The sequence below is a fragment of the Eurytemora carolleeae genome, unplaced genomic scaffold (assembly GCF_000591075.1).
Source record: "Eurytemora carolleeae unplaced genomic scaffold, Eaff_2.0 scaffold734, whole genome shotgun sequence".
In the NCBI taxonomy this organism is placed as follows: Eukaryota; Metazoa; Arthropoda; class Copepoda; order Calanoida; family Temoridae; genus Eurytemora; species Eurytemora carolleeae.
This window is the reverse complement of record NW_019396645.1, coordinates 3475-28149: the sequence shown is the minus strand read 5'-3', so window position 1 is coordinate 28149 and position 24675 is coordinate 3475. Positions and strand designations below refer to the sequence as shown.

Genomic DNA, 24675 nt, shown 5'->3' with positions numbered 1-24675 from the left:
AAAAAATGGAGAATATAAACAAACTGAATAAAATAATATTTCTTAACAAAAATATTGATATTCACAAAACTGCCTAGCCCCATTCGTGAAACCCGGGGTTTAAAACTGATTTTCAGAACGATAAACTGTCTTAAGTTTTGGTCTCGGGTCAACTTTTCCAGTCTCAGTTTGTACTTTACTGCCTGGCAGGGGTCAACAAAGTTGGTCTAGCTCTGTGTACAGGACTAGCTGGTGCAACGAGGTTGACGCGGTCAGACTTTACACATCTATAGGTTGAATTTACTTTTATTACAGCGACAGTTCTGCGTGGCTTGGGAACCGAGCTTTGTCTATAATAAAATTCGACGTAAATTTTTAGAGTTTTACTTTCCGGGAACAAATTAATGGGGGTAAATGTGACATAAATTGTATATGCAAATACTAGCTTTGGAACCCAGCTTTGTCTGGAAACCCATGGGACGCACAATTTCAGATTTAGTGATTTTAGATTTAACCAGATGCAGCCTAAAGTCAGACCGCGTCAACCTAGTTTCACCAGGTAGCCCTGCCTACTGAGCTAGACCAACTATATTGACCCCTGCCGTATGTCTGCTAGTGTAGTTGTTGTACCGGCGGGTTCAAATGTACTTGAATTGATTGTGATGATAATTACATTATAAAATGATTTATAACAGGTTAATGGCGGGATTAACCATGTAAATGAATAATATTATAAACCTGGACAACCCCACGGGTACTCTAGTGAGTACTTAATATATATATATTATATATAGAATATGAATTATATTTACTTTACATTTTTTAAACCAGGTCCCACAATTAGCTGGCCAACTGGAGAGCTTAAAAACCAGGTTAACAACTAAAATTAATCATATTAAAACATTATCATTTTTAATAATTACAATTCATGTAACTTCTAGTTCCATGAAGCTGGTTTTAATCTTAGAATATCTTTAGTCATCTTAGACAACAGTTAAATGTTTTCCTTTCTCTTTGCATTAAAGGGACTGTAAGCGTAATTTCAAGTAACCCTCTGTTCGAAAACAGCAATGCCCGATTCACAAAGGTACCCTTGAAAGCTTTGTCTGATCATGGATGAATTAGATGTCATTGTTTTTGTTTATTTAAACTGTTTATTTTCATTTGCAGTTTTTCTGGAAAAGTGACTTCCACATTTCTTGTTTATAAGAAGCAATGGAGAAACTCACAGAAATAAGCACTTTTTGAACAAAAAACCCGACGCGGTAGCTTAAACATTTTTGATCAAATTTAAAATTCTAAGGTTACCAATGAAAATAGGGCATTGATATCTTTTCATGGAGGTAGGGAGGGGGAAATACTGCAGGGAAACATTTTTGAATTTTCAGAATTTAATACTTTTAAGCCTAGAAAAATGACAATATAAATGTTTTAAAGGTACCGTTTTGAATCGAGCATTGTCATCATTGCCTGGCGGCCGAGGATCAGTTGAAATTACGCTTACAGTCCCTTTATTCTATTATAAAAGTTATATATTTAGGCATTTGCCATTTTCTGTTGTGGGCAATGCTCCGTAAAATTCCAAAACAGAGAGAGGGGGATTGAATTTTGTAGATCCAGACAAATCTTTGTGGGATGCCTGCGTAGAGACTGGCAGCTGGTGGGGTCTTAAATGTAAGACATGTGGCTGGAGTTCACTGTAGATCTCACTTCACAGGTTAAAAGGACTATCATCCATATCAAAATACACTCCAGTTTAAAAGTTGCATGATCCTTGCCGGTACAACACGTAATGTATGCCCAGTCTGGCGTACTGTCCAGTCAGGCTACCCAGTGTAGAGTCGACGCAGCAGCAGCAAATGTAGTCTGGCATAATCACAGATTTTCTACGCTACCCTTTAATCTTTTATATGCTTTACAATCAGAAAGCTATCGTGGTTTAGGACATGGGTTTATTAAATTCTAACAAGTTTTCTGCTTTAATCTACAAGTCACTTTGAGTCTCATCAATTGTTTCAAAGGAATTGAGTCTTCGCCACAACCCATGATTTTTCAATCCCTATATCTTTGCAACCCAATGTCTTAAACCTTATATATTTCAAACTATGAATTCTGCTAGATCAAATAATCTAAGTTTGGCACAGATATAAGGATTAGAAAATTTGAGTCTGTGACAAAGACTCAATTTCTTTAAAAACTAAATATTTACTAAAGGTTTTGAAGAATACCGATTTTAACACGGAGGCCGGAGGGTCACTAATTTCTCAACATTTCCTTTAACTATTTCATTTATTAATTTTGCTAAATTTTTGCTTTTTTGTTATTTTTTACTAAAATCACAATATTTGAAAAATAATCGATTCTTTCTAATTTGACTTGGTTTTTCCCCCAACAATAATCTTCTAAACCGATAAGACCCAATTTATTTTGTGAAAACCAAATGGTTGTTTAATGTTTATTTCCGATCATAATACGTCTTGAAAATTAGTTTTTACTTTAGTTTAACATATTTTTACAATTTTCAATAAATCCCGCTAATCTAGAAATTAATAAACCAGCTTCTTACAAAGACAAAACAAATAAATGATACATCAACTCAAGAAATATATAGACCAAGAACCGCCATAACTCATGCGTCAAATCTGTGTACTGCAGTGGGAGGAGATCAAAACTAACTTGATATATTAACTTGTTTTAACTGTAGTTTTTTCCCTTCAACTTCTTTGGGGGCACTGGATTTGTTTACATTCCTCCCACAGTTTACAGTACATAATATGCGTATATCTGAGTTGGGCGTTCCTGTATATAGTTCCTTACATCAATTTAAAAAAGAAATTGAAATATGTCAAATACCTACATAAAACTTGTTCGAGACAATTTTGAGGACTTCAAAATTGTTTCTGGACAGTTTTAAAAATCATTTTATTTTTGTGCACCAGAAACGGAAAGAACTATTTTTTGATTTCTTCTAAAACATAATTTTTAAGGGATAGTTCTATGATTGTTACTGGCAAAAAACGCACTGAATTTGATTTTATTCGGTTCAACCGTACAGACAATAGCTAAAGAATAAACTAAATTAAACGTAAAAATTTCCAATCTTTCTTATTTTAGGAGACTTGTGCTCCTTACCATAAAGTCGTCTTTGCTAAAACGCACAAGACCGGAAGCTCCACGCTTCAAAACGTGTTCTTCAGGTAAACCGGAAAGGGGACTGTAAGCGTAATTTTAAATGGCAAAGATGGCAATTTCCGATTTTCATAATATTGCAATTAAAACCTTTATCTGATGAGAAAGATACTGTTGTTAAGTTGAAAAGTGTAAAGTGTTCAACTTCCTATATATTTTCCTGTTGTAGAAATGCGCAAGTCACTTTCTAAGAGAAACCACTAATTAAAAATAATCAAAATTTTAAACATATGAATGTAATTCAAACTTGATTAGGCAACGCTTTTAAGGGCAACGTTGTGAATGGAGCATGGAGGGTCACTTAACATTACTCTTACAGTCCCTTTAAAGTACTCAATACTCAGTAATCAATACCGATCATTTCCAATTGTGGTTTCTTTAAAAGAGTGCTGTGCAGTTGGATATTTGGACAGCAGACACAAGAAAGGAAATTGTTAATTAGAACAAGGGTTTAAGGATACCGTTTAAATCGGACATGCCACTCTGTCACTTTAAATAGATCTACAGTCCCTTTAAAGTAACAACAAATTTTAAAATAATAACATTTTTTCAAAATAAAAAAAAAATTTGGAAAACATTTTTAATTTCTGTTTTGTCCAGGTATGGGAGTGTGAACGGGTTGACCTTCGCGCTGCCTGATGTGTCACAGTAAACATGTGGATTGAGGAAGGGGTTACAGTGTGTGCCAATACAGAGGAAATTGAGAGATAGGGTGCACAGTACAGATGTCTCAAAAATCGTAGGAATTGAGAGACAGGGTGTCCAAATAAAATTGGGAAATGAGAGATAGGGTACAGGGTGTCCCGATAAACATGGGAATTAAGGAACATGCTACAGGGTGTCCCAATAAACATGAAATTTGAAAGACACCGGTTGCAGGGTGTCCCATTACAGACATAAATTGATAGATATTGTACACACAGTAAAATGTGTCTCAAAAATCATGGGAATTAAAGGAAAGGGTTTCACGATGATTAAAGAATAATATGATTAAAGAATAATACGATTAAAGAATAATATGATTAAAGAATAATATGATTAAAGAATAATATGATTAAAGAATAATGTTTTTGCTAAAGTTCCATTTTAATTCTTAATTCACATCAAGCTAAATTTTCCATCTTTTAAACTTCAGACAGACATGCCATTCTTTAAATGGAGGGTCACATGAAACCCCGTCAACTGTCAATATAATATTTAATTTAATTTAGGAACCCTTTAACTCAAGTATGGTACTAGATCTACCCTGGGCTAAACTAGGATTTGATTTCTTCATCTTCCATAGGTATAGGGATGCAGGGGTGTATATTTTCACGAAAAATCATTTTTCTTCCTTCCCCATCCCGTTTTGAAAATCATTTTATCCCCAGAAGTTTTATATGTTTTTTTTAGGGTTTTATTCGCTAAATTTGGGAAATAGGGGTGGGGGGGAATACACCCCTGTAATGATATGCCTTTAATTTCTTTCAGGGTTCAAAATTTCGTAAAGTAAACGAAAAACAAATGGTTTTTGATTTTAAACACTTGCTTTTATTAAACTATGTCAAATTTTGACCCTGCAACAGAAGATATATGAAAAATAAGTTCTATAAACGATGCAAAAACAAGCCTGTTATAACAATCGATTTTCCATTTTTAGAGATATAGAGAAATTGCAAAGTTTAATAAAAGCAAACAATATTAGATTAAAAGAACCAAAACACTGGTCACGTGATAATGATACTGCAGTGCCATTGGTGGGTGTTCTGGTCACATGATACGGACTTATTTATTATATTATCAATTAAATCTATTGAAAATCAAAAATTATCAAATTCAAATAATAACAGGAGCAAACCTAGGTTACTTAGGCTCCTCTGGTATATCGTCGTTTTTAGATTGGTTGCATATTTGCTGAATATAATCTATTTAAACCTGCTATTTTTATACAACATTTTATATATTTAGATTTCTGTATAAATTTGACACAGTTTTATATCAATTCCTAGAGACAGAAACATCAGATAGAACTCCTAATATACTTAGGTTTCAGCCTATACCCCCTTTCATTTTTCCTTAACAGTCCCTTTAAGTGGAAGGTACCACTTAAAATGATGTCTATACTATAGACTCTATAGTCCCAATAAAGATTACTGTTGTGAGACAGACCATAAAGTTCTTTTACTTTCTTGAAGAATTATTTGAAAACAGTTTAATTAAATTTTTTTTTCAAAATAAATATTTTAGTATTTGGAATTATCCTGAAATAAAGAAGGTTTTACCCACAGCTGTTTATATTACACTTCTCAGGCAAGTTTATTTTTTAATTGAAAAAATTGGAAGGGCTTCATATCCTTCATACAGGGGCGTGCACAGGAAATTAATTTTGACATTACAGGGGGTGCAGTAGCTTAATCCCTGTTGAGTGCCGAATATCCTTCAGAAATCGTATTTTACTTCTCCAAGGGGGGATGGGGCTTAAGTCTCTTGTTTCCCAGTATACATTATACAACCTGGCTCTGTACCATTTTATAGGAAATCTTTTCGAATTTTAAGAGAAAGAATATAGTAAGTGACGTTCTCATTCTAACCTATCAGTAATATTCCAAAGAAGCATTTGCATTTGCAAAAAGAAAAAAATGTTTTCTATAGCAATAATTTTAATTGCATTTCATACACTTAAGTTCAAAAAATATATATATAAACGAATAAACCTATCGTGAGCTCAGTCGAAATCACAAAATTTTATTTATATTTTGAAAAAGGTTAAGCCAGAGAAATCTGTTAAATCTTATTTAGTTATTTTGTTATGATGATAGAAAAGGAGAGCCGAGGCGTGCGTAACTGAAGAAAATGAGTTTACCCAGGGCAACATAAATGTAAGGAAGCAGACAGTTTAAATTTCGTATAGTCGTTTCAGAAGTCTTTTCTTTTGTGGGTAACCCTGTATATAAACCAAGTACATTAAAAACGAATCCTATTATTCAGAGACCCTGTTGATTGCTTCGAGTCCAACTATGTATACATGGGTCTACAGGAATTTAGATAATAAAAATAAAGAGCGAATACTTTTTAGCTCTATGATAAAAGCAATATTTGAAACGGCCCTGTCCAATGTACGTTACCTTTAAAGAGATAGGGTACAGGGTGTCCCGATAAACATGGGAATTAAGGAACATGCTACAGGGTGTCCCAAAAAACATGGGAATTCAGTGACGAATTGGATATCGTCTTTGTTATGAATTAGCATTGTAGTACCTAATTTCAAAAGCCATAATATTATTATGTCTGCTAGAGTTTATTTTATGAAAAGGGTAAAAGACTGTAAAGGTGTGTCTATAATGTCTCTGCAAGATGAACAGTGAAGACAGACAAGTAAATACTCTGTTTGTATACTGTAATTTTCTTGTTTTACTAAGTACAACCGTATGCAGTCAAAACATAAAAAAAACAAAATGTGAACTTAGCAGACGAAACTCTTACAAATTACAGCTTTCTCACTAGGTATCACTTTACTAAATCAAAGAATTATCTATAAAGACGATATCGAATTCGTCACTGAATTCCCATGTTTTTTGGGACACCCTGTAAGTGAAGTTCTCATTCTAACTTATCAGTAATATTCCAAACACGCCACCCGTATGCATTTGTATAAAGAAAACAATGTTCTCTATAGCAATAATTTTAATTGCATTTCATACACTGAAGTCCAAAAAATATATATAAACGAATGAATGAGCTCAATCGAAATCACAAAATTTTATTTATCTTTGAAAAATCTTTAAAAACATTATATATTGAAAAATATGTAAACCAGAAAAATCTGTTAAATCTTACTCTGTTATTTTGTTTAAGGATAAGAGAATGAGCTTACAGCTCCAGAGTCCGGATTTAATGAATTTGAGCAGCGTCTCAATTCCTCAAAAAACCGGTTTCAATAGAGCGCCGGCTTAAATCTTATAAACATTGAATACAATTTTAAATGGAACCAACCATATTTGAGCCGCGTCTCAAATTTAAGTTGCGGCTCAAATTCTTTAAATTCGGCCTCAGGGCAACATAAATATAAGGAAGCAGACAGTTTAAATTTCGTATAGTCGTTTCAGAAGTCTTTTCTTTTCCGGATAATCCTGTAAATAAACCAAGTACATTAAAACCTAATCCCATTATTTAGAGACCCTGTTGATTGCTTCGAGTCCAACTATGTATACATGGGTCTACAGGAATTTAAATAATAAAAATAAAGAGTGAATGCTTTAGGCTCTATGTTAAAAGCAATGTAGACGTTATTTGAAACGGCCATGTACAATGTACAACGGTACCCTTAAATCCACTTTCGGGGTAACAACGATCAAGATATTGTTACTTTCAATATACAAGATCTCATTAATCCTTGATCAGACAGTTACTTTCAGTAAACAAGATCTCATTCATCCTTGATCAGACAGTTACTTTCAGTATACAAGATAAACAATATCTCTTTCATCCTTGATCAAACAGTTATTTTCAATATACAAGATACACAATATCTCATTCATCCTTGATCAGACAGTTATTTTCAATATACAAGATACACAATATCTCATTCATCCTTGATCAGACAGTTACTTTCAATATACAAGATACACAATATCTCATTCATCCTTGATCAGACAGCTATTTTCAATATACAAGATAAACAAGATCTCATTCATCCTTGTTCAGACAGTTATTTTCAATATATTAGATAAACAATATCTCATTCATCCTTGATCAGACAAAACCATATTAGATTTTTTGTATCATATCTTAACATTCTAATATAATTACATGGGCCTTGTATCAAATCTTTACATTCTGATATGCATACATGGGCCTTGTATCAAATCTTTACATTCTGATATGCGTACATGGGCCTTGTATCAAATCTTTACTTTCTGATATGCATACATGGGCCTTGTATCAAATCTTCACATTCTAATTTGTATACATGGGCCTTTAATTCTACAATTTAGTTTATGGGACAATATTTGTTTTACAACGAAAATAATGATGAAGTAAAAAGTTCAATTTCTATTTTCTAAACATACCCTTTAAAGAATTTCTGATTGAAGAGAAAAAACCAGTTGAAGATTGTCTTAGATCTTTGTTTACATTTTTAATGTACTGCTCTGGCAGTGGTTGGACTGAATCTTTGTTTACATTAGTACTAAGGTCCTTAGAACTGTTGGTAACTGGTTTATCGGTTTGCAGTACAAAATTGTCCCCTTTCGTCAACTTTGCTTTATAGTGCGCTGCAATAGTTTCACTTTTAGGCTGTACAGTGGAATTGTCTTTTAATACTACAGTGGAATTTCCTTTGGCCTGTACAGCAGAATTTTCAGCCGACTGTACAGTGGAATTTTCTTTTTCCTGTACAGCAGTGTTTTCAACTGACTGTACAGTGGAATTTTCTTTTGCCTGTACAGCAGAATTGTCAACTGACTGTACAGTGGCATTTTCTTTTTCCTGTACAGCAGAATTTTCAACTGACTGTACAGTGGAATTTTCTTTTTCCTGTACAGCTGTGTTTTCTACTGATTGTACGGTGGAATTTCCTAAAGCCTGTAGGGTTAAATTTTCTACAGACTGTCCAGTGGAATTTCCTTTTGCCTCTATAGCTGAATTTTCTTCCGACTGTACAGCTGAATCCATTACCGCATGTACAGTTGAATTATCTACAGCATCAACAGGTGAATTTTCCATTGCCTGTGCGACTTTTTTAGGTTGTCCTTTGAACCGTACAGAATCACTTTGTAAAGATTCTTCACTTTGGTACTTTTCCAGTATTTTCTTCACTTTGTGTGCTTTTATTTTATCACCTAAGGGTTTTAATGTTTCGGAGGATTCGTCCAAAGATTGCTCGGTTGGGGATTCAGGCTTAGTCTTAGTCTGAGCTTCAGATGCTTTTTTCTCTTCAGATAGCACGGGTTTTGGAGGGACTATGGTCTCAGTCTGATTTGAAGAAAATGAATTATCTTTTTTTGAGGAGCTTCTCACTTTGGTTCTTGGTGTTCCTATAGTCTGGCTAGGTTGTGGTTTTGATCATAGAGAGGAAATGGTTTCAAAGCTTTTTGTTGTCACATTGTCATAAGTTTCAAGAGACAATTCGTTGGAATTTTGAGCAAGAGGTTTTTGTAAAGTCTGTTTCGGGGCCTTGGCAACATGTTTTTTAGAGCTGGTCTGAATAGGTTGAGCTTTTAAGGACTGATCATCTGTTGTTTTGGGGCTCCTGGGTGCTTTATCCAGGAATTCTTTAGCATGAGGATTTGTTACATGTTTCAACTGAAAATAGAATTAATAATTATCCGGTGTCGTTCCTATCATTAAGTCTAATGATTAATTGACTTAACGTTTGTTAAGACAAATGTACCTTTGGACCAAGAGGTTATAAAAGGGTTAAAAGTCCAAATAAACAGAAATTTGTTCAATTGAGATAAGAATCTTGTGCAGAATTTTTTCAATATTTTAAGGTTAGGTTGGGTTTCAATACTTTTGGGACTAAGCTCTGCAGCTGGGACAGGCTAGAAAACCGAGTGCTGCAACTGAATAGGGGGCCAGGCGCCGCAGCCACAAATCTCTTTGATAATATTTATTTTTTTTTAAACATGCCCGAAGTTAAATAATTATGCACTAAAGTAAAATTGAAAAGAGAACAGCGACTTTAGTGCAAATGAACGTTAGTTCAATCGATATAGCACCAAATATCCAAAATAAAATATAAACTTAGCTTACCTGAAGTAAAGTCGGTTTTATTACTTCCAGACTACTCATACTGAAAGGAACAAAACTAAAACTTTATAATTTTACAAAGCATTTTTGGGGATTACAATTTTTAATTATTTTTACCTGATGTTTGGTTTTCGTTTTGTAGCTAGGAAGCTTAGAAGTTGTTCACCATTAATACTTGTGGCTCCTTAACAGAAATATAATCACGTCAAGTTGCAAGCAAACACTAGATTCTTGATAATTAACAATGAAACATTAACGAAACAAAACATTTTTAAAGGGACTGTGAGCTTAATTTCAGATAACCCTCCATGAAAAAATGGTAATACTGGATCCTTAACAGCACCCTTAAAATCTTTATCTAATCAATAATATGGAGGATATTGTGATTTTTCTAGGGTTTAAAGTGTTTGATTCTAATAATTCCTAAATATTCTCCTCCAGAATAATTGCGCAAGTCACTCCTAAAGAGAAACCACAATTCAAAATAATCAGTTTTCAAAATCAAAAACAATGCTATCTTATTCATACTTGGACAATAATTCAAGTTACCATTGTCAGTCCCTTTAATAGTCGTTTAGAAAGAAAGAAAAAAGAATGATATTTTCGATGGTTTATTTTACCTTGAATATCTATATTTCCATCAGTTTTTAACTTAAACAGATTATCCAGCTCATGCGCACTCTTCTGCACGGCATTTTGATAACTTTTCGGAAACCGTTCAACATAGGCTTGAAAACCAAGTGGAGGGGCTGGTTTCCGGTCAGACAAGTGAAAACACTGCTGGTACAAGCCTCTTCCGACCACCATTCTTGGCAGGCTTAGAGCCATCTGAAATTATCAATGTCCACTTTATATCCTTATTTTTCTTTTTTATAATCACATTTTCTCTAGGCCTCCAGAAACATGGTAAGGCGATCAACAGCAATTATAGGTAAGCAAAGATTAAATAGATTTTATTTCAAATATTGACAAACTGATAAGTTGTTGCTTATTTAACAAGTTGATTTATCTGATTTGACTTGAATGGTTTAACAGCATCTCATAAGATCTGGTATATAGCAAGGTTGATTGATTGACTAGCTAGCTAACATCCTTGATTGATTGATTGATTGATTGATTGATTGATTGCTGGTCTGAGAAGCTAATTGACGGATGATCCAGCCCAATTGATCTCCTGATTGACAAGTCAGCTCAGTGGATTTACTGATATACCAGCCAGCTTGGTTGGTTCCTGATTGATTGGTAGACCAGCCAGCAAGAAATACGGATCCTGATCAAGCAATAATTGTTGACTTTCATTTTAAATGTCAAAATTGATCTGTTGGTTTAACTGATAGCAATGTTGATTGATTGACCGATTAGCTAAACTAGCTTGAACGTAAGTAGTCACTCAAAGAGAGCCACTTGCGTGGCCATGTTGTGCAGATCATGGGCTTTACAGGTACTTAATCTCATTTGATTGATTGATTAATTTAAACAGGAAAGAATCAGATGCTATGGGATCTGGGCCTAGGTTGGAGAGAAATGGAAAACATCACTTTAGTACAAAACAAGGTTATTTATTGTCACCCAACCACCATCTTCTTATTCTCAAAACAAACAAAGGCTTGCAATATTATTTTTCATTTTACTAATAACCACTGGATTTCAAGTTCATTATTTAAAATATATTTTCATTATGTTTTGATTTCTCTCTACAATTTTTACTTAATATGCAAGTCTAAATTCAGATAAAAAATCAGCAATGAAAAAAAAATAATCCCACCAAGAAGCACTGCATGATGTTTAAATATGATGAAGTCTTTGTTTCAGATAAAAGATCTTGATTCTCAGTTTCATTTTGTATTGTTTGCTGAACATTTTGATGAGTCTCTAGGAATGATAAGAATTAAAACATGGAATTTGCAGTTAAAATATTAAAATAATTTGAGCGATTGACCAAATACAGCAAATGTTTTAGTATAGATGATCTCATCACAAAAATCAAAAAATATATTCACACTTGATGATCTATTCCCAGGGTGTTATTTTCCAGAAAAATCATTTCCCCCTTTTTCTAAAATCATTATTCCCCCCAGAAGTTAGGTATGTTTGCGTGGAGCAAGCATTTCTTTTATTGGTTTAATTTGCTAAATTGGGGGAAATGAATGATTTTTAGAGGAAAATAAAAAGATTTTGGGGTAAAAAGTATGGAACTTGCCTTAATCTAAAACCAATTACTTATGAATTATCAGTAATGCTTGCCAAAATTCTTTGTTGGGATTTAGAAAACATGAGGTAAGCTTGGTGTAATAAAAATTCTGTCATCATTTCAGTTTAACAATACCTTCAAATGTTTCACCTTTATACCATACACTTAAATTTAATCTTAAAAGTGAAAACAGGGGCAGTTGGCATTTAGAACTTGCAGTACCTTGTACATTATAAATGATTTAAGGTTGTAAACTTAGACATAATGACATTATTCACTGAAACTGCGTCTCAATTGAATACTTAACATGAACAGTTTAAATCATGCAACATACTTAAATTACGCTACAAAACATGTGCATTAAAGCTATTCTCTCTAATCTTAAAAATATGTACATTAAACTTAACTGTGTGATAATACTCAATACTATGGCCATAATCATGTAATGTAGATAACATAGTAGGAATTAAAACTACGTCAACTCCTGTTAAGTTTGTGACATAAGATATTAAATAAAGTTAGTTCTATACAGTAACTCCATACTGTTTACTGCATGAGAATAAGCCTGAAACCCTGAAGCTTGTATTCAGGTCTATTGTCCCCTTTAATTTGGATGGATATATATCTTGTTGTATAGCTAGGCTTTTGTATTTGTGCGGCATTCAGAGCACTGAAACCCTGTGTTGATGTAACCAGGTCGGATTGTCCAAATCATTTGGAATCAGTATATAGCTTGTTGTATAGCTAGGCTTGTAAACCTGTGTGGCATTTATAGTTGATTGTCCCCAGCATTTGGGATCAATATTGATAGCTAGTTTATAGTTGATAGATAGTTGATAGTCCCTTTGATATTATTATTTCCTCCCTTTTTTAAAAATCATTATAGTTGATAGATGGTTGATAGATAGTTGAAAGATAGTTGATAGATAGTTGATAGATAGTTGATAGTCCCTGTGTGGCGTGTGACATTTAGGCCACTGTATTAGTAGCTAGAATAAATAGCTACGCTTGTATCACTGTGTGGCATTTAGAGTCTAGGATTCTGTCCTGGTTGAGTACTGTATTAGTATCTGGATTTTGATAGCTACGCGCGTGTGTCCTTTTGTGGAATTTAGAGCCTGGGATTCAGTCCTGGTTGAGTTTAATAGCGGAAGGATTGTACCTGGGTAGATACATTCGAGAACTTGTTACGGGGTAGGTGTTTACCACAACCCCCTACTCTTTAAAATCATTTAACCCTTAAATGTTAGGTATATTTGAATAAAAAGTATCAAACAGGATGAATAAACTTGCCTTTAGACGTATATTTTCAACCCCCCCCCCCCTCCCCACAAAGCATTAAAAATCATCATCATCACAAGGAAGGGAGGTGGATGGGGGTTATTCTAAAAAACATTTACCCCTGTTTTAATCTTTAAAAATGTAATCCAGGTACTTGAAGCAAAATATGAGAAAAGCAGAAAATGTTTCTGTAATAAGTTCAGGAGCCAGAGAAACACTGAGGTAATTTTCATGCAATTTTAACCAGAAAAATTTGCAAAAGTCACCAATGTTTGTTCTTTTTATTTTCCGTTCATTAAAAATAACTTGTCATTTGTTAACAGAACATTGACCAGCTCCTAAATATGACATTTTTTTCATCAATTTTAATTTATAGAAACTGGCTGCATGCAGACTATATGCTTTATGATCACTTCCTGAAGAAGTTTAAGAGGGACAGAGAAAGGTAAGCTATTCAATTCAATTCAAGTATCTTGGGATTTCCCATAGACTTCTTGGTCTAACCAGGGTACGCCATCATAATCTCTTTTAGATCCAGGCTTTTCAGTCTGACATAAAAAGATAAACATTACTAGAAGTGTAAAGGAAAGGGCCATAGCTTCAGCGACTGACCTTAAACTTGATATCCACAACACAAAATTTTAAATTGAGGATTTATTACCTTAAATCAGTGAACAAGCCAATCAATCAGAAGCTTGAATCAAAAGTTTGGTCTTAGAATTTTTTGTAAATTTTCAAAATGAAGGTATGGTTTGGAAAAGCTAGACGCAGATGTGCACAGATTGGAGGTGTTAAATCAACAGCTAAAAGAGGATTGTGTATTAGAAGTAGCTGATAATAGTAAATTAACTGGAGAGTTCAGGTAATCAATCATTTAATCAGAGTTTCAGGAACACCTTACTATCCACATGTCAACCTTAAGATGAGCTTATCAAATCAAGATTGAGATATGGACTTAAAAATTGATTTCACAGCAGATGTAAAATTGTCAAAAAAAAAACCATGCTTATGATCACTTTTATGAAAATACGGCCAGATCGTAGATACAACCTATGGAAAAATAGATACAGATCTCATCTAGATTGTTCAACAAAAATACATTGAAGGAAATTTTAGAGCTCAAGCTTGTAAGGCAACATCTTAAAAATCAATTTAGATTTTACTGCTTAAAATCAGATCCAAGGAGCCAAAAAAAATGTGAATCTGGATTCTAAGCACTGAATAAAATTTAAATATAAACTTTTAAAAATCTGTTTAGAATGACACTTCCAATAGTTCAAGGCTATTTGATCGATGAAACAAAGCCATGGTGTGCTCAGTATGCAAGAAGTGAACCCAATTTCTCTGTCCAAGTCCGGAAAAAACAAATGATCAGGTACTAAATTGTGAACACTAACTTAAATTCCATTCAACATGGGTACTTATTTTCTTTAAAAAAAAATCCCCCCCCAGATGGTTTAAAGGGTTTTATTTGCAGAATTAGGGCGAATTTATTTAAGCACCCATCCGTCACAAATTGCCAAACAAAATTTTTAAAGGTGCTTCCCTTTTGAATTTTGATCTGGATATTTTGAAGATTTAAAGATTTGAAGACTAGAAGACTAGAAGACTAGAAGACTAGAAGACTAGAAGACTAGAAGACTAGAAGACTTGAAGACTTGAAGACTTGAAGACTTGAAGACTTGAAGACTTGAAGACTTGAAGACTTGAAGACTTGAAGACTTGAAGAGTTGAAGAGTTGAAGAGTTGAAGACTTAAAGAGTTGAAGACTTGAAGACTTGAAGACTTGAAGACATGAAGACTTGAAGACTTGAAGACTTGAAGACTTGAAGACTTGAAGACTTGAAGACTTGAAGACTTGAAGACTTGAAGACTTGATGAAGACTTGAAGACTAGCGACTTGAAGACTTGAAGACTTGAAGACTTGAAGACTTGAAGACTTGAAGACTTGAAGACTTGAAGACTTGAAGATTTAAAGATTTTATGCATTAAAGATTTATAGATCTATGGGTTTAATGAAATTTTCTGGTTCATAAACATGCATAACTTGATTTTTTTTTCAGAGCAGGATATGAGATCTCACTTTATAACAACAAACAAAAACTAAGTGTACTAAAGGAATGGAGAAAGATGAAAAGAAGAAGACAAAAACAAAATAGAAGATAAAAATTTGTTTTAGTTTTGTGATTTTTTACATGACACGTGATTTACATCTTGTGATATTATTGAAAATTCAGTCCAAAGTCTAGCTGTGATTTTTCAGACGCACCTGTCTAAATAATGTAAATCTTAATAAATGAAAGTTTTTTATTTTCACTTTCCTTATCAGAACAGAAAAACAAGATTAAAGAATATGCCAAGAATAAGACAATTGGATTTTGAAAAGTATCATCAGAGTTTAGGTAAGGTATTTCTTAGGAAAGAAAAATAGTATCATTAAATAAAATAAACATATCTATAAACTTAAAGGGGAAAAGGGAGGCAGGCCAATTTATAATGATACCTTAATGCCTTTGTCGGAACAGTAAACCTTTCTTTCCATTTGAAAGTTTTTTTTCAGCTTTGGTTCTCTACAAAAGTGAGTTACGGATTTGTAAATTAGATAAAAGAAAAGAAATTAGGATAATTTATAACTTTCTTCTACAGAAGAATGACAATAAAATGCTTAATAGTACTTTTGAGAAAAGGGCATACAACACTTTAAATTGAGGGTTACTTGAAAAATCATCATCTGTACCTTAAGTTTTAATTTTTAGGTGTTGTAAGGGAGACAATCCAAGCTAACTAGTGAAATTTTCATCATGATTTAAAACATATTTTGTTGAGTGAATCTAGCTAGGAGGAATATGAGGATGTGACTAAAATTCAATCAAAGTGAAAATTCAGTTATAAAAGTCCGATTCAAATAAGATATCTTAGTTTTTCTAACTTAAAATTGTGGTTTACTATTAGGTGACTTGCAGTTTGGTTGATTTCTGCTTTACATATTAGGTTAGAGCATAAAACTTTGCATTATTATGATAAATATGATTTGTGATCATTCCCTGATGTATCAAAAACATGTCAAAATATTTGTTCTTAGATCTAGTAAAGGTTTTTTAAATTAAAAAAAAAACCTTGAACATCTCCATAAAAAATATGTCCGGCATTGAGCACTGAATTTAAAATAATTTCTGCATTTTTTGTTTGATTTATCAATAAAAATCACAAGAGTTATTTGCAGGTTCTTTACTCTTCAGCTTTCAGTACAGACTTACTAAGAATCTTTAATCTTTTGTAAAAACTTGTTAAAATCAATCTAGAATCAAAGGTGGTATTAATACCCGTAGAAATATTAAAGGGACTGTGGACACAATTTAAGGTGAACAATTTTTCCAGTAGTGCGTCCGAATCACAATATCCTTTAAAAGCGTTGTCTAATCTAGAATATTTAGTTTATATTGTGATAATTCAACACTATAAGCAAGACTTCCTAATTATAAGATAAGATAAGGGTTAGATCTGAAAACCCCCCTATCTTGGAGAGCCCAGAACGCCATCGGGGCTAACTCCCAAGAGCTCCGGCACCCCCGGCTCCCAAATACGTTTGGGAAGGTACCGATGTAAATCGGGCGCGCATACCCATCTCCAATTCAAATGAAGGTTCACTTAAAATAACAACCACAGTCCCTTCATTTATAAACCAAGGATTTAAACTACAGATTTATGAACTAACTTCTATTTAAGTAACTGTAGAAAGTATTCTTTTCTCTTTTATACTACCCATGGGATATATTTCTTTTTCAACAGATAGGAGCAAAGTTGAAATCTTTAAATGTCTTTGGAGTTCATTAGAAACGTGAAATGAATTTTCGTAATTTATTTTGTATTATTTTCACATGATGTCCAATGGTATCCCTTGAATTATCAGTAATAGCAGTAAAATATTTTTATACAGTTTCTTCAACTGTTAAAACAAATTTGTGACATGTTTCTAAGTATTAATGCACAAGTCAGCTGTCAAGCGAGGGAGGGAGTCCAGAGTTCCTCAAATAGTAATCACCGCCACCCAAATCTGTTTTGCGACAGGCGCGCTCCTCAATTGGTAATCTCCACCACCTCAATTAGTAATCACCGTAAAATTTTGTTTTCTGTGATTTGAATTTAATGCACTTTTAACACAATTTTCGACATCTATCGGGGGTTTAAGGCATCTGTACTGACTTAAACTAAATTTTCAAATTATTTTCAGATTTGTTTGGTCAACAAAAACTGAGAATCAAGGCACAGTTCATTTTAGCCGAATCTTAGATCCAATTCGCCACTTTAATGACTGCATTTCATGATTGGCGTCAAGATACTAAAAGTTCGGGCTGCCTGTTTACTAAAAATTATCTCATCCCACGCAAAGAAAAATCCATCTCCGTTTAAAAGATATTTTCAAAAAACCTTTACAGTGTTTAGATTTTTGTATTCGCCAACTTATTACTATTTGAGGAACTCTGGACTCCCTCCCTCGTCAAGCATATGATAAACAGCTGTTAAACATGTGATTCAACTGTTGAACACGTGAATCAGCTGTCGAGCACATGTTGATCAGCTGAGTAGAATACCACATAACCATTGAGATTAATCCTCTGCTGGGGGTCATCTATGGACCCTATTTGGGCTTCGTCTCTTGATCGGATACATATCTAAATACGAAAATTTGAAGAGAAGATACAGAAGTTAAAGGGACTGTAAGCCTAATTTCAAATCACCCTTCATACAAAGTTGGCAATGCCCGATTCACAACGGTAACCTTAAAAGCGTTGTCTGATCAATTATGAATCAGATGAAATAGTCATAGTTTGATTAATTTCAATTTAGGTTTCCGTACAAAAGTTACTTGCGCAATTCTATACTGCAACCAAAGTATAAGAATAATCAAAACTAAACACATTTAATCCTAGAAAAACAACAATATCTTCCATATTACTGATCAGATAAAGGTTTCAAAGGTACCGTAGCGAATCGGGCATTGTCATGTTTGCATGGAGGGTCACTTGAAATTACACACACAGATAGAAATTTAGTAAAACTAAAGATGAATACATAGATTGAAATATATTAAAACCAATCTCCCTCTCAACTTCAAGAATACCTGTAAAACATTGGAAATAAATAAATTTACTTTCAGAAATGATAGAATAGGAAATGAAGTCCCTGAGGAATTTAATGATATTTGATAAAGAGGAATAAAAAATAAAAAATCGAAAAAAAGTTTAAAAATATAGGTAAGGCAAGAAATTTCAAGAAAAGTTAAAAAAACCTAAACCTCTAGAAAGATAAAAAACCTAATATAGTTTTAAAAAACCTGATATAGATGGCATCCTCTGGAATATTATCTGGAATATCTTCATGTTCATAAAGGTAGCTGGAAGCAATAGCAAGAACAGAACCATCATTAGCAAACGACAAGCTAAAACCAAAATGCCGAATTTAGAATGTAAACTGGTGGATATAAAATTTATACAAAATGGCGGTTAAAAAATGTTAACAAAAGGCGGATATAAAATGTAAACAAAATGGCTAATATATTATGTAAACAAAATGGCGGATATATCATGTAAACAAAATGGCTAATATTGAATGTTAACAAAATGGCGGATAAAGAATGTAAACATATTGGCGGATAAAGAATGAAAACAAAATGGCGGATAAAGAATGTAAACATAATGGCGGATATAAAATTTAAACAAAATGGCTAACATAGAATGAAAACAAAATGGCGGATAAAGAATGTAAACAAAATGGCGGCTCAAGAATGTAAACAAAATGGCGGATATAGAATGTAAACAAAATGGCGGATATAGAATGTAAACATAATAGCGGATAAAGAATGTAAACAAAATGGCGGATAAATAAAACAAAATGGCGGATATCTCCTACCTGGCAATGCTTGTTGGATATCTATGGAACTGGCAAAGTCTCTTCTTATTGAATCCGTCCCAGATATTCACAAACCCATCTGATCCTCCAGTAGCAAAAGTGTTGTATTGCCTATATTCAAAGTATATTTCCTATATACAAAGTATATTGATTGCCTATATAAAAAGTATCATCAGATTGCAAATTACAATATTTAAACGGGATCAAAATAAAATTCTGATACAAACATTTTAAGATTTTCATTTTCATAAAATAATGTTTACATGGAAAATGTTGTCCATATTAAAACATTTTAGCTACCCAAACAAGCTTTAGAAGCCCGAATTGCATGGAAATAAAACTTTCGCCTTTAAAACAAGCTATGAACATTCCGGGGTCTTATCGAGTTCCCCAAGTTATAAAATTTAAGAAAACTCGGTCAAGGAGTTTCTGAGTTATGATCGGATGTACACACAAACAAAAAGACAAACAGAGATTACTATTTTAGATAAACAGTCAATCTCACATATAAGAAAACATAGCAAGAGCGCATGAAATGTCGGCTTGAAATTTATTTGAAGTTTTTGACAGCTGTTGTTATGCTTTATCATTGTTCTGCACACCAAGAAAGCTGCGTAGATGCTCATAGCTTCAAAGGGTTAAATACTAATTATAAATATATCCAAATATCATTGTTGAGAGTCATAACTTTTCTGATGCTTCGTAAGAAACTATTTCTTATTTTCATTTCAGGGTAAATTAATAGCCCTGAACATCAATTGATATATCAAACTCGTTTTCCGCGGCATTTGATCTTAAATAGGTTGAGAATACAACATTATAAAATATAAAAAACTCTGGCTATGTATTCATAAATCTGGGATTCATTGTATATATCACCTGTGAAAGGAGATCGCGTTCACAGGATAAATACTCTCAACTCCATTCTCTTTTATCCTACAAATAGAAAATTGAGAAATCAAATAAAAAATGGATCTAAAGCAAACATTTAAAAATATGAAGAAAAATAAGTTCTAGGAGAAATTAGAAAAAACTGAAAATTTGGAAAGTCTCATAATTAATAGAAATAATTTCTAAAAAGGCTAGATCTTCCTTATATCCTTATATCCTTAACATCTTACCAATATCTAATATATACAATACTTTAAATTAAATGTGTGTATTGATGTGAATTAAGTTTTTGGCTTTTGGTTTCGATCGTTTTTTGCCTTTTTTTCTTTCAGGGTCAAAATTTGGCATAGTGACAGAAGAGAATATGTTTTTAACATTTTTTTTTTTTTCTAAACATTTGATTTTATTACACTATGTCAAATTTTGACGAAAAGCTAACAAAAATGAACAATAAGGATAAAATATTGCAAAGTTAAAAGATCTCAGTTTTGAAATCTTGGAAGTTTTATTGGAAGTTTTATTGGAAGTTTTATTGGAAGTTTTACTGGAAGTTTTATTGGAAGTTTTATTGAAAGTTTTATCGGAAGTTTTACTGGAAGTTTTATTGGAAGTTTTATTGGAAGTTTTATTGGTAGTTTTATTGGAAGTTTTATTGGAAGTTTTATTGGAAGTTTTATTGGAAGTTTTATTGGAAGTTTTTAAAAACGATCCAAAAGTTTAACACTAAAAAATACCTGTGACATTTAAATGCGTATTTCTTCTTTTGTGCCTCAATACTTGTATCCAGGTACTCTAGGATGAATAATTGAATAAAAGAAACAAAGAATGAATGTATGAATGGCTGAATGAATAAATGAATGAATGAATTAAAGGATGAATGAATAAATGAATGATTGATTGAATGAAAAGATGATTGAATGAATGAATGAATGAATGATTGAAAGGATGAATGAATAAATGAATAAATGAATGAATGATTGATTGATTGATTGAATGAATAAATGAATGAATGATTGAACGATTGAATGAATGAATTAATGAATGATTGAAAGGATGAACGACTGAAAGGATGAACAAATGAATGAATGAATGAATAAATCAATCAACCAACCAATCAATCAGCCAAATTTAAAAATCTCCCCCCACCAGGTTAAACCCGGTTTATATTGCTATAAATTGGAAAAGGGGAAACCCCCCCCCCCTGATAATAATGACAATAATGAACAATCATACCGTAGAGTAGAACTATGTAATACAAAAATTAAAAATCCTACCAACTGCTACTCTCCCCTCAATACTACTCAGTACATAACCAGCCTTGTTTGAGAAACAGTTCAAACACCTGAACACGTGTACAAGGTTAAAGAATACATGTGCATGGTTAAAGATTAGAGTACAAGGTTAAATAGTACATGTACAAGGCTAAAGATTAGTGTACAAGGTTAAAGGTTACATGTACAAGGTTGAGGAGTACATGTACAAGGTTAAAGATTAGAGTACAAGGTTTAAGATTAGAGTACAATGTTAAAGAGCATGTGCAAGGTTAAAGAGTACAGGTATAAGGCTGAAGAATACATGTACAAGATTTAAGAATACATGTACAAGGTTAAAAAGTACATGTACAAGGTGTAAGAGTACATGTAAAAGGTTAAAGAGTACATGTTCAAGGTTAAAGAGTACAAGTATAAGGTTAAAGAGTACATGTACAATATTAAAGAGTACATGAAAAAAAAATGTTTGAGGTTAAAGAGTACATGTACATTACATTACACCTTGTACATTGTAGAAGGTGTATGAGTACATGTCAAAGGTTAATTGATAGAAAAACTACTTTCGTAGTCGACCCTAAAAATAATTTTCATCATCGGCCTGTTAACGGGTGAATACAATACATATACATCCTAGCTCTAATTTGAATTTAGAAACTAGTAAGTTTAGGATCAAAAGAATTAAGCAGAGAAACTTCTTCTCAAACAGTTGTTAAAGGTTAAATAATACAGTAAGAAGGTTTAACATTACTTGTACGAGATTAAGGAGTAAATGTAAGAGGTTAATGAGTACATGTACAAGGGTTAATGAGTACATGTACTGGACAAATTCCTGAGTACGCCCCTGCTAACGGATATACCTGGTCTGGTATCTCAGACTGGATTCTCGTTTTTGCTGCGGAGCTGCCATATTCCGTAGATCCCACACCCAGACCTTAATATTTTAAGGGAGTGCTTACAAAATCTAAGGAGTGACAGCTTTAGAAATCTTTATTTTTTCTTTATATAGAAAAAATATCTTCGAGCACCATATGTTTTGAAAAAGATTTAAATTAAAGACAATTTTTTGAATTGTTTATCATTTTTATCATTAATCAACCTTGACTTAACAATGTAAACAATGAAAACAATGATAATAACGATAATAATAATAAAAATAATTTTTATACTTTTCTCCCCGCTGTACCCACGACTAGTTTGTCTCCAGCTACAGACATTGAGTAAACCTGAACACAACATTAAATAATTAAGAAAACAAGTGAACATGTGAACAAGTGAACAAGTGAACAAGTGAACAAGTGAACAAGTGAACAACAAGTGAACAAGTGAACAAATGAACAAATGAGCAAGCGAACAAAGTGAACAAGTGAACAAATGAACAAATGAACAAGTGAACAAATGAACAAGTGAACAAGTGAACAAATGAACAAATGAGCAAGCGAACAAAGTAAACAAGTAAACAAGTGAACAAGTGAACAAGTGAACAAGTGAACAAGTGAACAAGTGAACAAGTGAACAAGTAAACAAGTGAACAAGTGAACAAATGAGCAAGCGAGCAAAGTAAACAAGCAAACAAGTAAACAAGTAAACAAGTAAACAAGTAAACAAGTAAACAAGTAAACAAGTAAACAAGTAAACAAGTAAACAAATGAACAAATGAATAAATGAACAAATGAACAAATGAATAAATTAATAAATGAATGAATAAATGAATGAATGAATAAATTAATGAATGAATAAAAGAATGATTAAATGAATAAATGAATAAATGAATAAAAGAATGATTAAATGAATAAATGAATAAAAGAATGAATAAATGAATGATTGAAAGGATTAATGAATGAATAATTTAATAAATAAATCTACCTTGTCAGGTTGTGTGAATGTGCCTGTACAAGAGTTGGTTCTTGGGTCCCAAAGTTTAACTGTACTATCCCAACTTCCTGATAATAACAAACCATACTAAGTAAAAATTCCAAATTTAAAGGAACTGTTGGCGTAGTTTCAAATGACCCTCCTTAAAGGGACAATAGACGTAATTTCAAGGGATCCTCCTTTGAGAGAGTGCATACCCAGTACCCTTTAGCCTATTTCTGATCAGATATGTGTGGGGCAGTTTTAATAAGATAAATACAAAAAATAAATTAAAATAAAATACTCTTTTACAATATTCATGAGTAAAAAAGGAGAATTTATATATTTTAGATATAGCTGTTTTTTATATTTAATATAATGTTTACAGAAAATCCATGATATAATATACAGAGTACAGTCAATATGAACACAGTATGGAAAAACTTTGAAGTACTTCACGCTGTACTGTACTGTATGGTATGTTAACACTAGTACCGTACATTGTAAAATCAAATAAGCAATGAACAATGTACATAGGTACAATTTTTGTAGTTGACCTTGTACACAATAGATTTAACAGTGTACAATAAGAGAGCTCGATTTTGGAAATTCTACTTGCTTCACCCAGATTAAATTTGATTTACTCACAAAAAGGAATAAAAGAAATAAACCATTTTTGGGCCTCAACTTAATTTTTTTTTAAATATCGAAAGACTAAAAATAGGATAATAACGGATCTTAAGAATCCTAATAAGCTTAGTTTGATGATTATCTTTAAGTGGTTTAAAAAAAAATATTTTTTTTACTTCAAAATCAAATTCATCCTTCTAAAGATTTTTTTCCAGATTTTTAAGCTCCCTACAAATCCGGATGAATTCAATTTAGATTGTACACTGTACACTGTAAACTGTTCAATCTAAATATAGTACCTGTACATATTAGGTTGAGATCACTGGAGAAGTTTACACACCTAAACATCGTTTTATTAATATTGTCGTGAAAAAATATTAAAATAAGAAATTTCTTCAATAAGCATTCTGTTTAATTTTTTCTTCATAAATTCTTGCCGAAAAGGTATATTTTTATAAAATCTGTGGTAGGCTACAAAGGGACTGTCTACGGAATTTCAAATGACACTCAATTTAAAGCGGTCTTTCCTAATTGAATTGTAACTTTCAATCTGAAAATAGAGAACTTTAAAAGTTACTAAAGAAAATTTACAGAACCAAAGATAGAAAAACGGCGATATCCTCCTCATATTATCTTATCCATTCTTTTATTTTAAACAGAGAAGTCACTTTAAATTGTAACTACAGTGAGAACCAGAAAACTCTGGAATAGGAAGACGACATTTATACTCAAGTTATCATGACGATATCGAAT

At 32.6% G+C, this 24675-nt stretch overlaps 3 protein-coding genes and 1 long non-coding RNA gene across 4 annotated transcripts; 2 read left to right on the top strand and 2 right to left on the bottom strand.

Moving 5' to 3' along the window:
• Nucleotides 1-1657: 1657 nt before the first annotated feature.
• Nucleotides 1658-3807, top strand: LOC111706825 (uncharacterized). Its single transcript, XR_002766323.1, has 3 exons — nt 1658-1696; nt 3094-3176; nt 3769-3807. It is a non-coding gene; the product is annotated as an uncharacterized LOC111706825 (long non-coding RNA).
• Nucleotides 3808-8186: 4379 nt separating this feature from the next.
• Nucleotides 8187-10739, bottom strand: LOC111706813 (uncharacterized). The gene is made up of 4 exons (XM_023479754.1): nt 10518-10739; nt 10015-10081; nt 9901-9940; nt 8187-9450 (listed from the first exon to the last, which is right to left on the bottom strand). The coding sequence occupies exons 1-4, from the start codon at nt 10723-10725 to the stop codon at nt 9211-9213; spliced, it is 555 nt and encodes a 184-aa protein (XP_023335522.1). The 5' UTR covers nt 10726-10739; the 3' UTR covers nt 8187-9210.
• Nucleotides 10740-10745: 6 nt separating this feature from the next.
• LOC111706810 (galactosylceramide sulfotransferase) lies at nt 10746-16316 on the top strand. Its single transcript, XM_023479752.1, has 11 exons — nt 10746-10828; nt 11378-11451; nt 11710-11773; nt 12132-12174; nt 13520-13591; nt 13746-13814; nt 14115-14231; nt 14628-14744; nt 15433-15487; nt 15699-15771; nt 16126-16316. Exons 1-11 carry the CDS (start codon nt 10801-10803, stop codon nt 16155-16157), a joined length of 744 nt encoding a protein of 247 aa, XP_023335520.1. The 5' UTR covers nt 10746-10800; the 3' UTR covers nt 16158-16316.
• A 1547-nt stretch (nt 16317-17863) lies between these two features.
• On the bottom strand, nt 17864-24287 carry LOC111706812 (mitotic checkpoint protein BUB3). Its single transcript, XM_023479753.1, has 10 exons — nt 24222-24287; nt 23305-23381; nt 22608-22664; nt 22299-22372; nt 21445-21512; nt 20905-20962; nt 20159-20215; nt 19280-19390; nt 18705-18809; nt 17864-18042 (listed from the first exon to the last, which is right to left on the bottom strand). The coding sequence occupies exons 1-10, from the start codon at nt 24268-24270 to the stop codon at nt 18009-18011; spliced, it is 690 nt and encodes a 229-aa protein (XP_023335521.1). The 5' UTR covers nt 24271-24287; the 3' UTR covers nt 17864-18008.
• Between the last annotated feature and the right edge of the window lie 388 nt (nt 24288-24675).